The sequence below is a fragment of the Haliaeetus leucocephalus genome, unplaced genomic scaffold (genome assembly GCF_000737465.1).
Source record: "Haliaeetus leucocephalus isolate CR32 unplaced genomic scaffold, Haliaeetus_leucocephalus-4.0 Scaffold555, whole genome shotgun sequence".
NCBI lineage: Eukaryota > Metazoa > Chordata > Aves > Accipitriformes > Accipitridae > Haliaeetus > Haliaeetus leucocephalus.
Window position 1 is genome coordinate 3839861 of NW_010972991.1, and position 14926 is coordinate 3854786.

At 37.8% G+C, this 14926-nt stretch overlaps 1 protein-coding gene across 2 annotated transcripts in view; it reads right to left on the reverse strand.

Annotated features, from left to right (window-relative positions):
- The window catches only part of EFR3A (EFR3 homolog A (S. cerevisiae)), a 90084-nt gene that overhangs the window by 45269 nt on the left and 29889 nt on the right, over nt 1-14926 (reverse strand). For both annotated transcript variants that reach the window (XM_010576915.1, XM_010576914.1), the window contains exons 7-8: nt 8419-8540; nt 4789-4938 (exon numbers count right to left, since the gene is read on the reverse strand). In XM_010576915.1, coding sequence (XP_010575217.1) covers nt 4789-4938; nt 8419-8540 — 272 coding nt within the window. The remainder of the gene's footprint in view (nt 1-4788; nt 4939-8418; nt 8541-14926) is intronic.

Below are 14926 nucleotides of genomic sequence, written 5' to 3' on the forward strand. Positions count from 1 at the left end.
GGTTTGTCTGTGATGGTAATTGGTGAGTGATCTCCCTGTCTCTATCTTGACCCATGAGGTTTCTCATCCTATTTTCTCCCTGTCGTGTTGCGGGGGAGGGTAGTGAAAGAATGGCTGGGTGGGAGTTTGGCTTTTAGCCAGGGCTAACCCACCACAGGGAATGAAAAGCTAAGCATATCTATTAGAATATCTGGATCAGTACATACAAACCTCTAACTTTTAACCTTATTAAAACATAACACCTTGCCAAGTTGCTTTTTGCCATGCAGTATTCTTCATCTCTATGATACCATTGGGCAACTGGACGCCCATATTCACCACATAGTACGTTACTAATAATTTGGAGGGGGAAAAAAAAAAAACCCATCAAACACCTTTCGCATTCGGAAATGTATTTTTAAGATGTAGATATTGATGTTAATTTCCCCATACTATATTTATAAAGGTGGCCCTTGTTGAAGGAGGATTCTTCTTTCCCTAAAAGCATTGCTCTGAAAAAGAAACAAAGCAACATAACAACAAAAAAATACAGATTGTCAAACTTTGCATCAGATAAATACACCATGAAGAGTGTTAAACTGCCTAAGTTTTGCTGAGAAATTTGTCCTTTAACAAGAAGACTAGTTATTGCAATCATAGAAATGTACTACTGATAGTAAAGGATAATAAAAAATGACACAATGGGAGGGAGAGGAAAAAAGCAATGGCAGGGGAGAATTTATTACTACAACTACTACTTCTTCAGGTGCTAAAATACGCCAGTGAAAGACTAAATTAATTTCATATGGAAATTTAAACTTATGACTTAATGGATCTTGCAGTGCAAAGCAAGGCTTTAGTGCTTTATACTAATGACCAAACTTTTGTAAAGTTCAAATACTGTCATTTTCAATTTTTTTTTTTTTCCTTGGTGACTGGGAATTAGGCCAACTGCTTAAAATCAACATGGCGCAAAAAGAGAGTAAGAGTACTGAATTAAAGACAGAATCCAGACACAAGAGAAGCAAAACTACATAAATCTTACAGGTTTGGACAACCCAAAACCTACAAAGGCCTGAATTCTACCACTAAGCTTTCCTGTCCTCACCATGGAGTAACTAAAATCAGCACCTGCACTGTAAACAGTGAAAGGTAGAGCCTTTCTAGAAGAGTTTCCAGTTTCCCAGTTCTCATTTTTGATGCAGGCCTTGGTAATGTTTTTTTGGTTCGTTTTTTGGCTTGTAGGTTGGCTGTGGGTCTTTTAGTTGTTTGGGGTTTGGTTTTTTTTTTTCCTCCTTTGTCCAAAGTCACCTCCTCCTCAGCACACAGAGACCTGAATTACTAGAACAAATGAAACGTATTTCTGAATTTAAGTGCTTCACACATCATACCATTAAGCTGTTACTAATACTTCATTTAAATTGAGCAGTTGAGAGGTGGGAGACTGAGGAAGAAGGAAATAAAACAGTTCCACCTAAGGTGCAATATTACTTATTGAGAAGTATGGTACAGGTGGCAAATATTTTTTTTGCACAGAACGCATTATAGAAACTTAAGTGAGGATTCATTCACCTACATTAACATTATTCAACTATGCATTAGGAGATGTATTTTAGACTGCAGAAATCAGTACACTAAAACCTTAATCATACTTCCAGTTCTGCAGTGCAAGCTTGTGCATTAAATATGTTTAAAAGTGTTCACTGACAGCATCAGCTTTAGTTAATGTTCACTCTTCAGCATCATAAAAACATAGCTTTAGAGCATTATAAAAAGTCAAATACTGAAATACCACGAGTCAGATAAACACATTAACATCAAAGTTGTAATATCTTCTGATATCAAAAGATATTCTAGTGTTTCAAGACTACTGCAATCTAAAAGTTGCAATATAAAAATCCTGTTGCCTCTGGCAACATCAGTGTTTCAGAAGCTACCGTAACATTGCTAGATTGTCAGATTTTAATAATAAAAAAGCCCCAGGCACCCTGTTAGATAAGTAAGGAGAGAAATAGTTTTACAAATGCACAATGATTAGAATTCTAAAAGGCATGATAATTTGTATATAATCCACCATGAGTACCACTAAACTGCAGCTTTATCCAACTGCTGTGCCCCTCAATCTCCGTTTGTTTTTTTTTTTTTTCCTGTACTGCCTAGACTCTGATCTAGACAGATGGGCATCCTTCTCAGCACAGAAGGTACAAACAACAGTGCAGGACTGTCATTCCCATTGCTGTTTTGACACAGATTCCCTAGAACACAGCAGGATTACAAAGGCGGCTGGATGGGGGGGAAAGAAAGCAGGCTGCAGAACACACGGAGCTAGTCTGTCTGGAAGAATTCTAGTTAAAATGCAGTAAAAATAAGTTATCTTTTAAATGTTTGTATATGCAATCCTATAGAAAGTGACTTCTCAGCATTGCTTGGAGTCTTATTTTAGAATAGGTTAAAGGAAGATATTGCAATCCAGTCTTCCTACTCTAAAACGTTAGTCTTAGACTGCATCACAATGTTCAAAATTATCTCCCGTTGTCTGTAGGAATCAGTTTTATTTTGAACTTTAACAGCATCTACCTATAAGTATTTCTCAGTTAGTGCTCCTTAGCATTATTAGTTGACAGACAATGAATATAAAACTTTGTACAGCCTCTCAAGTTTCTAAATTCAAATGAGCAACTTGCACTCATTTTGTTTCACTGACTTGGTTTTTAAACAAAGATCTGACAAATCCAACTGCAACACTTAAAAAAAAAATTACTACTATTCCTCTGCATCCAGACTTTCTGTACTACCACAAGTCCAGAGGAATGAAACATGAAATATATTTTGCAATGAAATGGGCAAGAACTACTCCCTTTAACTGTCTACCAGCTTTCTTGTGGGTAATCTCTATCAGAAAAGGTGGCAACAAGGAACTGGAAGGAAGGATGTTTTGAAGTACAGCAGTTTCCATAGCAAACATCTAATCACAGGCTTAAACTGGCTCACAGCAACTCAGCATCGCATGCATGAGACTTCCGTAACACCACAAAACCAGGACTGGCCAAAAAAATATGATGTGACATGTGAAGTAAGACTTAACTGCTACTTTTGAGCGGAGTACCTACAGAAATGTTTGACTATGACTAACTCACCCCAAGAAAGAAATATATTCTAATCTACCTCTAAAACAGAATTTATATGAACATTATAGATATATTAGAAGGATTTGAAGTCAAGTCTACAAGTGCTAGAGTGTCCTTCTGCCTTAAACAAGGCTGGCACGTTTAGCTTTGCAGTAATCATGAAAAATATCGTACAAACTAAGTGAATTTCCAATTTCATATATCCCCATTTTAGAGATACACATAAATTGACATACATGACTCACTCTTCTGAATTTTCTTCTAGGGAACTTGAAGGAGGGAGGGAGAGTCTTTCAGGCAATGCCTTATACTATACTGAAGTATGCATGGCAATTATTTTGTAATACAGAATCGTCGTGAAGTACAACTAAGAAAAAACCCAATCTGATTTTTAGAATATGTTACACTTGCAAATTTATCTGATAGTCACATAACTAGAATGTGCATTCAGATATACAGACAAATAACAACATCCACATATAATTATCTTTTTAAAATGTTTAAATACTAAATTCTTAACCCCAAAAAGTGCCTTATCTGACATGTACTCAGAAGAATCTTGAATTAAGCTATTAAGGTTCCACAAGTAAAAATTACACTGATCTTTAAGGTAAGTGTTACCTACGTGTCCTTCAGCTTTAAAGAAAAATCATTATTTTCTATGGACTTAAGTTGGGGCTATTTTCTGGAATTTCTGCTCTTTCTCAAATAAAGCTTTGATTCCATCTGCCAGAACAAAATGCTTCTTACTCTTCAAGATGCCTCTGTTTGTGCTCCACAAATATGAAGCCGCATGTAAAACGAGATGAGAAATTCTCTGTAAGATCATTTAAGGCCAACAGATGAACAATTTATAAATACTGTTTTCAGTTTTTCTGTCATATGCACATAATACAAGGCCCCTACTTGCCACTTGGAAAATCATTAGGTTTTTTTCCTGTTGAATGTGCAGTATAGAAAAAGTTTCAAGCAGCCAGTTCAGATGTTTAATTAACAGTTGCCTTTTGACAGATTTGTTTTTCACCACTACTGAATTGCTCAACAAATGATAAAAATTAGTCCTGCAGTACATATAAACTGATCTGCTTTAAGTGGTTGATCTAAATCCTATTTCAGTCAGTAAGGTGACTGGTATATCCTCAACATCAATTATCAGAGATCTTTTCTGAAGGCATATCTGGCAGGTAATATGCCTAGGAGTCATTGAAAGCCAAAAAAGAGAAGGGTGTCTACATATTAATAAATTTTAAATCCCCACTTTAAGTACTGTTGCAGACAGGACAGACAGTTGTTAGTAATGGCTAAATGGGAATTAAACCCTCAATTGTTAACAAATATAACTAACAAAATCATTTGAGTCACCAAAAAGCCTGTGCTTACTAATCTCTGACATTACAAAACACAGAGTTTACAATTTTCAAGAAGTCTAAACATGGTTATACAATTTCTGGAGAAATTTTTAGGCCAATAGAATCCGGAACAAGTGAAACAAAGGCGGTTGAAAAGACTTTAAGAGAAGAAACGTTAAGAGCAGTTAAGCAGAGCTGCGCTATTCAGTTTCAAGGAGACTCAGCTAGTAAATGTCAGTAGTTATTTCCACTAAAAAGAAAAAGGTATCTATCATAAAATCTAAGCCTAAAGATTGTTTAAAAAACATGCCAGTGACCAGGAATAAAAATACCTGTCAATATCTTCTATTTTCTGCATATTAAACAGCAATGATGGTACTATCTTGTCCATGTGCTGAGGTTCCCATATAGTTGCTCGAAGTTCATCATTAACTGTTTTTCGAACCACTCCCTGAATGCCCCTGATTCCAGCAATTCGGATCCTAAGGAAGGAAAAAAGGAATTACTAAAAAGGAGAAACACAGAACCTCCCAGTATGGCTGTTTACCTATTAGACAATAGTAATTATGTAGTGTAGAATTCCATTAAGTTCTCAAAAGCAGTATTTGGAAATTTGGCCAATTCATTAAGGTTGCCCATATTGCCTTTAAACGCCTTTATAGTAAAGAAGCTGACAAAAAAACTGAACAGAAGGTGATCTGTAAGGATAATGCTGACACTGATAAATGAATACTCAAACTGTGTTTACAACCTCCAAAAGAAAGTCACATGGGTAAAACCCCACCAACTCTATGCAATTTACTATCCATCAGTTGAAATGTGTGCAATCTCAACCTATTCCAGTGCTGAAGAAAAATATTGTGAAGTTATCACAGCAAAGCTGAAGCAATAGCTACCAGAGCCATGTGATCATGTCCTTAAAAAGTTGTAATTAACGCTGTGGATTAATCATAACAAATCTTTAAAGATTCGTGCAAGATTCACAAGATGGAAAGCAAAGGATAATTCTATCAACTTAAGCCTGATGCACAAAAGGAACCACCACTTTTATCCTAAAACCATTTGAAACAAATTAACTAAGAACTGATCAACCACACCAATAAAACAATAAAAAGCAAAAATTAATATAAGTTCTAAAAAAGATTTAGTCTAGCTGTTAGCTATTTTGTTTTGTTGAACAAAAAGAGTTTGCAGGAGAATCTGTACAGTGAATAGAATGGCAAAATATTCTTTTTTGAAGTGGTAATAGCGAATTATGCCATTATAATAAATGGTGGGAATAGAATTTTACTTACTGAAAATGAGTAGAAGAAAAGGTGATATAGCAATCAAGGGAAATAAGCACAAGCTTCACTAAAATTTGAAATTACTTCTATTAAAATCCATCCCTCATTTTTTAAATCTTGATTTCAGTATGGACAACACATAACTAGCCTTTGTTCAGTCAAATTCACTACATTAAAACATTTGCTAGATGAACTACAGACCTAACCGAACTCTATAATTAGTATTTTTGTTTAGATTTCCATTTGTAAATACTTCTATCTGTAGCCCTCTGATTTTCAGCTATTTCTGAACAAAGCCACATGCATTCAATATGGATGTGATACCATTCCAAACCTTTCAAGACACTTTTAATAGGGTTACATACCAAACAGGGAAGATGAATGCACAAACAGCTAGAAAAGCACTTGCTATTGCTGTACTACAACTACAGCACAGTATTCAATATTAAGTTTCCAATATTAAGGATCTAAGATTGACAATTAAGGCACAGAGCTTCCAAAATTCCATCACAGACATCTTTTTTTTTTTTTTCTTTTAAATTATTAGTTCTGTCTGTTTTAGGATCAGCTGAATTACTCCCTAGTGCCCATCAACGGTATCAACTACATGTGATATCTGCTTTTAGAATTGTAATCTGTAGTCACAGCTCATCTGTTTTGTTGAATTACCTCAGTACCTACAGCAAATCTGGTATGCCAACTCCAAGAATGAAAGAGATCTTTATGAACAGCAATCAACAGAGACACATTTAAACTGTCTACGATGATGTGGGGAAAAAGTCATATTGCTACTTTTGGTCAACCTGAGTGAAAAACCGATTCACATGGGGGAAAAAAGGGTCACACTTTTGTGTGCTGGAGTGCCACTAGCACTAATTTCATGTTCTTACTGTTGTACAGGAGGCTGAAAAATGAGGGTTGAAGTACTGAGGAAGGGGCAGCATCAAATTTCATCACATACAGGAAATGTTTCATTTCTCTAAGGAAGGCTCAGATAGGTATTAAAGCAAAGATTACATTTAAATCAAGGTCATGTACAGTCTTATGTCACTAGGATGAAATTCCTCCCTATCTAAGGGTACATCAACATTGCAAACTGAAGCACAGGTAATGGTACAGACTGACAATCTGAAGAGCAAAAGATTAGCACAGTTCTTTTACTCCTACAGCAATCACAGCTTTGAAGTATTTTACTTTAGGGTGTCCTTATGAGTGGTAGATCGTACTTGATAGATGAATCGGGGATGTACTATTCTCTTAATTCATTCCAAGTTCTAGTTTATTACTAATGATACCTCTCATTTGCAAGCGGCAATGAAAGTGAAAGTAGTACTAAAAATCCTGAGCTGAGCTTCATATCCTAAGCTCTTATGGAATATTTTACAGTAAGTAATCAGTTTAACATTTCTGGTTTAGTTTCCCTAAGCCAAAAAGGCAAAAATCTCAAAAAGCTCACTAAAACATTTATTAATACTACTTACAACCATCAGCTTCAGGTAAATACACTGTACCTGACACAAGCCTAAGTTATGAGGTAGTTGCAGGATACACCAGTTTAATTAGTGACACCTGCCTAAGAAGTTTCCATCCCCTTTGCCCCTTCGTCCCCAAGTATTATTTACCATCCCTTCAGTCCTTCCCCAACCAATTCATGGGGGTTCATGCTGTAAAACCATTCACTGGAATAATCTTCCTAAAGTGAAAGAGGGTGGAAAAGTACAGGAGCAGGAGGCAGATTTAATCCTAACCTTTTTAGAGACAAATTTTAGAGCAGAACCCTATGTACAGCAATAGTGCAACAAATAAGATGGGAGCAAATTATGAAAAATAAGGAGGAATGAACCAGAAAACTAAAGGAGGAGTGAATTCCTTGTTTTGTTTTCTTTTTTTCCCCCTAAGTGATGTACACAGTATTCACTCTTTTGAAAATACAGTTCACAGATTTTTGAAACTGCAAACTTCTAAGAAAAATCTTTACGCATTGCAGCTAACATAACAGCAGCACACCCAAAGGGTTGAATAAATGTTCAGCACATTAATTTTTCATAGTTGGCTGAACAATTTAATGCGTGGAAATAGAAAAGGTGAGTAAAACAGAGATGCAAACCATAGAATCTAAAAAGCCCTAAGTTTTCTAAAATGCTCAGGAGTTAAATACTGATTGACAATTCATATAAAGAACACTTCGCTAGGGGGAGCTGAAGTAAAAAAAAAAAATTGAGCTTACATAATAATGTAAAAATTTGCAATACTAATTCATGAAGGCATTTCAGTTTCACACACAGTATCATACTGCAGACATCTATGAAAATTCAATTTTTAATGAGTAATTCTCAAACAGCAGACTCAAAATATGCTTTTGCTCTTCTATTCATATAAGCCCCATTAATTTCTCAAATGAGTTATGCAACTCGCACACATTTACAGTAATAAGTAGTGCTTTTCTGGAGAGAATCCATGCAATCTGGCAAGCATTATGCAGGTAAAATTCCACTTAAATATTCTAGAGTTCTAGCCATCTAAGATTTGCAATATTCAATGCTATTTAAAAAGTCGGACTTTCATTTTCTTCTTATGGAATGAACTATTCCACCAAATATCATAATAAAAGCTGTATTACAGACTATATTAACATGTTAAGACAGTTTTCTGTAATATAGACAGAATGGCACTTACTCGGTTTGTATTTCTGCATCGTGGTCACATGAATGACACATGGCACTGAATCGAGACACAAAGAAGTCATAGCGTCTGTGATATGAAGGTGTGTCTTCCTCAATGTTGGCAAATTTGACAAACTGGAAAATGAAATACATTAAAAAAGCTTTTCATACCAATTTCTGAAAAGAAAATAATCAATACTAAGCTTCATTTAAGAAGTAACATAAGACATTGCATTAGGAAAGAATCCAGATTTGACAATACTTAAATATTTCACTTCAGAGAAGAAAAAGTTATATTGGAGAGTTTTCTTTTTAAAGCTTTTCCACCAGAACTTCACTTAGATCATTATGAAAGGGTGCAACTGCATGAAATACAACATACTACACAATATGGAAGCATCCAACACTTGAATAGTGAGTGTCATCAATTCATAGAACCATAGAATAATTCAGGTTGGAAAAGACCTCTGAGAACATGGAGTTAACCTAGCACTGCCAAGTCCACCACTAAAACATGTCCCTAAGTGCCATGTCTACACATCTTTTAAATACCTCCAGGGATGGTGACTCCACCACTTCCTGGGCAGCCTGTTCCAACGCTTGACAACTCATTCGGTGAAGAAATTTTTCCAAATATCCAATCTAAACCTCCCCTGCCACAACTTGAGGCTGTTTCCTCTCACCCCATCGCTTGTTACTTGGGAGAAGAGACTGACTCCCACCTCACTACAATCTCCTTTCAGGTAGTTGTCCAAGCAATCAAATGGTACACTGTCACTTACAGGTTAACTAGCAACATTCTGACTTATCAAAATTCAAGTGAGATAAACTTGGAGGCATCCTGTCAATTCTATCTTTACAAAAGGGAAAAAGGAGGAGTCAAGGAATTATAACCCAGTCAATTTTAATTCCATTCACAGAAAGACACTCTGAAAAAAAATAATCCAATTTGAAAACATCTACAAAGTAACGAAGGGGTAAGTAACAGTCAACATGGATTTGTCAAAAACAAATCACATCAACCCAGCCTAGATTATTCCTGTGGCAAAGAAATAGATTTTGTGAATCCAGATGAAGCAACATCTGTCATATCTTAACTTCAGTGACACTGTTCACAAAAAAATACACAAAATTCTCAAAGTGAAGCTAGGAACACATTGTCAAAAGAACACTCCCTGTAAGATAGATGCAAAAGGGTTTGAGAAAAATATAGAAAGACTTGTAAATCATCAAACTACAATAATGTATTGAGTGAACTTCTGAAGGGGCCTGTCTGGAATACAGTAGTCGTTGAGCTTCACTAGACACTTAAATGACAGAGTGGGCTCATCAAATTTTCAAAGAACACTAAGCTGGCCAGAACTGTAGGCACACTTGATGCCTGGTTCTTGACAAATAGGACCTGCAAAATCAAGGAAGTAATTTAGGAACGACAAATGCAAAATACCACTTTAAGACAGCTGTACAAATACCAGCCAGACACAGCTGAATACAGAAAAGAAACTTATGGTTATAATAAACTGCACATTGAACAAAAGTCAACACTGCTATACTGGCATGAAAAAGAAAACAATATATTGTGATACATCTGTATTACCCATGACACCTATGAAGAAATTTTTGCCATCTAATTGGCACTAATAAGCCCTTAGATGAAGTACACATCCAGCTGAAGCATCACAGCTGAAGACGGTGATTAACTGATACAGTCCTTCAATTATTCAAGGGATGAGCAAAGCTTTAGATAAACACCTGTTAAAAATGACTGAAAGACATTAAATTATCTCCTTTTTAGAGCTGCCTAAAAGATATTAGTCTTACAATGTACAGAAGACAGCTAAAAAAAAGAAAAGAAATAAATGGTTTTCTCTGCCCAATGGTAATAGGAAAAGCAATAATGGGCTTACACTGAAGCAAAGGCTAACTAAGCCATTAAAAAACCCCTCCTTTCTAAAGTGAGCAGACTGCCTAAAGACCTTTTGAATTCTCCATCACTGACAGTTTTAAGAACAGACTACTGAAGGAAGAAAAAAGGGAAAAGAAAGGCTGTCAAGAAAGGTTTAACACAGTGCTGGTTCTGCCCTGAAGCAGAGAGATGTCCCATTAAGATCCCTCTGCTTTTTCCCACCCCAGTATTATTCTTACCAATTTCTAAGCACAGGCTGAGGCATTTATTGTATACTTTCCAAGATATAGAACCTGCTCTTATCAGCACGTTACTCACAAACACCTAGACAAGCCCGAAGCACTTTAGCATAATCTACAGCATACTGATTTGTGAAGGTTTTGAGGTAGTTTTCAAGCTGAAAGTGAAAGCTGTTATTTCAGAAAAAAATCACCACTTTCTACTCTATTCTTAGTCCTTTTTCTGTTTTATCTAGAACACTTATCCCTTTCAACTGCACTACCAGTTCACCCACTGGAAGCTACAGACACAGATGAAAGTGATAGAAACTAAATTCTCAGCCATTACTGAAAATGGAGGAAAACTGTATAACACTAGTCTATTTTACATGACCTTGAGTAGAGAATATCCTGTATCGTTAGGTAATAAGAAAGTGACATACAGTCAAAACCACTTCTGTATAGTCTACTGCCACAGTTTGAAAGACAATACACAAACAGCAACCATACTTTCTTTTCAATACAGTGACTTATAAAAAATATCATTTCCTTCCCAACAGACCCTAGAAAGTGCTTTAAATCATAGAATGGTTTGGGTTGGAAGGCACCTTTAAAGGTCATCTAGTCCAACCCCCCAGCATGAGCAGGGACAAATTCTACTAGGTCAGGTTGCTCAGAGCTCTGTCTAACCTGAGCTTGAATGTTTCCAGGGATGGGGCATCTACCACCTCTCTGGGCAACCTGCTCCAGTATTTCACCACCCTCATAGTAAAAACTTTCTTCCTTATATCTCGTCTGAATCTACACTCTTTTAGTTTAAAACCATTGCCCCTTGTCCTATTGCAACAGGCCCTGATAAAAAGTCTCTCACATCTTTCTTATAGGCCCCCTTAATAAAGTACTGCAAGGCCACTATAAGGTCTCCCTGGAGCCTTCTCTTCTCCAGGCTGAACAACCCCAACTCTCTCAGCCTGTCCTCATAGGAGAGGTGCTCCAGCCCTCTGATTATTTTGGTGGCCCTCCTCTGGACCCACTCCAACAGGTCCATGTCTTTCCTGTGCTGAGGACTCCAGAGCTGGATGCAATACTGCAGGTGGGGTCTCACTAGAGTGGAGAACAGGGGGAGAATTACCACCCTCGACATGCTGGCCACGCTTCTTTTAATGCAGTCCAGGATACAGTTGGCCTTCTGAGCTGCGAGCACACATTGCTGGCTCACGACCAGCTTTTCATCCACCAGCACCCCCAAGTCCTTCTCCACAGGGCTGCTCTCAATCCCTTCATCCCCCAGCCTGTATTGATACCAGGGGTTGCCCCTACCCAGGTGCAGGACCTTGGCACTTGGCCAGTTGAACCTCATGAGGTTCACATGGGTCCACTTCTTGAGCTTCTCCATGTCCCTCTGGATGGCATCCCTTCCCTCAGATGTGTCAACTGCACCACTCAGCTTGGTGTCATCTGCCAACTTGCTGAGGGTGCACTCAATCCCACTATATCATTGATGAAGATAATAAACAGTATTGGTCCCAGTATGGACTCCTGAGGGACACCACTCATCACCGATCTCCATCTGGACATTGAGACATTGACCACTACCCTCTGGATGTGACCATACAACTAATTCCTCATCCACTGAACAGTCCACCCATCAAATCCATATCTCTCCAATTTAGAGAGAAAGATGTTGTGGGGGACCATGTCAAAGGCCTTACAGAAGTCCAAATAGACGACATTCGTAGCTCTTCCCTTGTCCACTGGTGTAGTCACTCCACCATAGAAGGCCACCTGGTTGGTCAGGCAGGACTTGCCCTTGGTGAAGCCATGCTGGCTGTCTTAAGTCACCTCCCTGTCCTCCATGTGCCTCGGCAGAGCTTCTAGAAGAATCTGTTCCATGATCTCCCCAGGCACAGAGGTGAGGACGATAGGTCAGTAGTTCCAAGGGTCTTCCTTTCTATTCTGTTTAAAAATGGGTGCAGGGTTTCCTTTTTTCCAGTCACCAGGGACTTCACCTGACTACCATAACTTTCCAAATATCATGGAGAGCGGCTTGGTAACTACATCAGCCAATTCCTTCTGGACTCTGGGATGCATCACGTCAGGTCCCACAGAATTCTGTATATTCAGGTTCCTCAGGTGGTGACAAACCTGATCTTCTCTTACAGTGGGAGGGACTTTTCTCCCCCAGTCCCTGCCTTGTGGTCCATCTACTCAAGAGGTGTGGAAAGAGAGGTTGCCAGTGAATATTGAGGCAAAAAAAGCTGTCAAGTACCTCAGCCTTCTCCTCATCCCTTCTTACTGGTTTGCCAGTCTTGCTCATCAGAGCAGGTACCCTTTCTTTGACCTTCTTTTCCTGCCTACATACCTGTCAAAGCCCTTCTTATTATTCTTTGCATCCCCTGCCAAGTTCTGCTCCAGCTGCACCTTGGCCTTCCTGACACCATCCCTACAGAACCAGGCAGCGTCCCTTCGCTCTTCCCAGGAGACCTGTCCCTGCTTCCACTGCCTGTGCATTTCCTTCTTGCCCTTCAGTTTGACCAGCAGGTCTCAACTCAGCCATGCCAGTCTCTTGCCTTCCTTGCCTGATTTCTTACACTTGGGGATCGAGAGCTCTCGTGCTCTATGGAAAGCATCTTAAAGATCTGCCAGCTCTGTTCTGCTCCCTTGTCCCTGAGGGCAGTTTCCCAGGGGGTCCTCTTGACTCACAAAACTGTGGTGGTGACACCAGCCACAGAGCCATGTATCAATAGATTGGGCCCATCTATTTCTTCCAGTGTTGCTGCCTGCAACTGCAAGGAGAGAGGAAGAAACAACCTGTGCTCCAGATTCCCTTACCAACCATCCCAAGGCCCTGAAGGGTCTTTTGATCACCTTTGGACTACGTGTTGCAGCTTCATTGCCACCCACATGGAAGAGCAGTCTTAAGTCTTACTGGTTTCATGGAATTGTTAATTACAAAACAGAAATAGATTTATTTTTTTTTTTTAAGACAGGAACCTAACTAGTCCTTACAATTTAATAAAGCATAAAGTCCAGGGATTAAAAAAAAAAAATAAAATCCATATGACCTTAGTATTTTCCAGACATTCAAGTGTTCAAGTCTACAATTGATTCACCCAGCAAACTTCCATAAAAGCATGTAAAAGAAAAGAAGCAAGACATTTAAAGAACATAAAATACAATGGGAGTGGCCGTGATAATATTAAATCATCTAGCATTTAATATTAGCACGACGTAGCTTTGCAGCAGGGAAGAAAGTACCCAAAAGTTAAACCTCTCAAAACGGTACACACAGTAAAATGTCCAGAAAGGGCGAGGTCTTTTTATTTCGTCATGTGTATAACAAAACAATTTCACTCACTGAACATAAAGCATTTCTGAAGCATATTCCAGGATTAGCATTCAGATGACTGAACATTTAGGCCACAGGAAAGCTCACTGCGATAACAGTGTCTTGAGTTCCACTGTCATTCAGGAAGTTAAAATTTCTATAATGAGATAGAATTGTAAAAGTTTTTACAGTACACAGTCTATACTTTCTCCTTTCTTAGCAGTGGTGGTCTTAAGCTGTTGTTGTTGTTAAATAAAGAATATTTTACTCCTAAGCACCTAAGGTATTTTCAAGCATACTTCAAATATAAAAATTATACAACCTAGAAAAGGACAAAACTCATGAAAGTCTAAACACTTGCCTGGTACAAAGCTTTTATAGATGTAAACATGTAATTCAGTCATAATAAATGCTTGCAATCACCCACTGGTAATTTACGGAATTTTTACCAGTACAAGCATCTTCTCTATTTGTACAATACAGAAGGAACAAAAAGATAAGTAATATCTTATCTCCATTAATTTTAAAACCAATAAAATTCAATCAGTATAAAAATGTATAAATCTATCATGAAATAAAGAAGGAACATATTATCTATTCAGAAGATGTTTGTTCCAGACGGAGTCAAGGAAGTTGGATCATATTACCAGGGAGACAGAGACTGTGCAAGTGCTGTAAATCATGCGAGTTCTCAAACTAAATTCCTAAGGACATAATTTCTTATATATATTTATGCTGCCTTATCACTCTTACGTAGCCAGTACAGTAGGAGAAAAATCATAATTTTTAATGCACCCTGGATGTCTTTAAAGAAGGTCAGGTTTTTGCAGCAATTCAAAAACAGACAATCAGCATGTATTGTATTTAAGTTTGAGTTATGTTATTTAAAGTATCTCCCTGCAAAAACTGTAGGCTGGATCTGAGCAGTAATTTTTTTTTATATCTGAGCTCCTCAGTCTGTCTTCTACAGCCTGCAATTTTCTCATGTTTCAGATAGGGGAAAGGGGGTGCTGATACTGATAGTTAACTTCTTTTATAGACAAAGCTACTGTATTTCAGGAAACTGTCA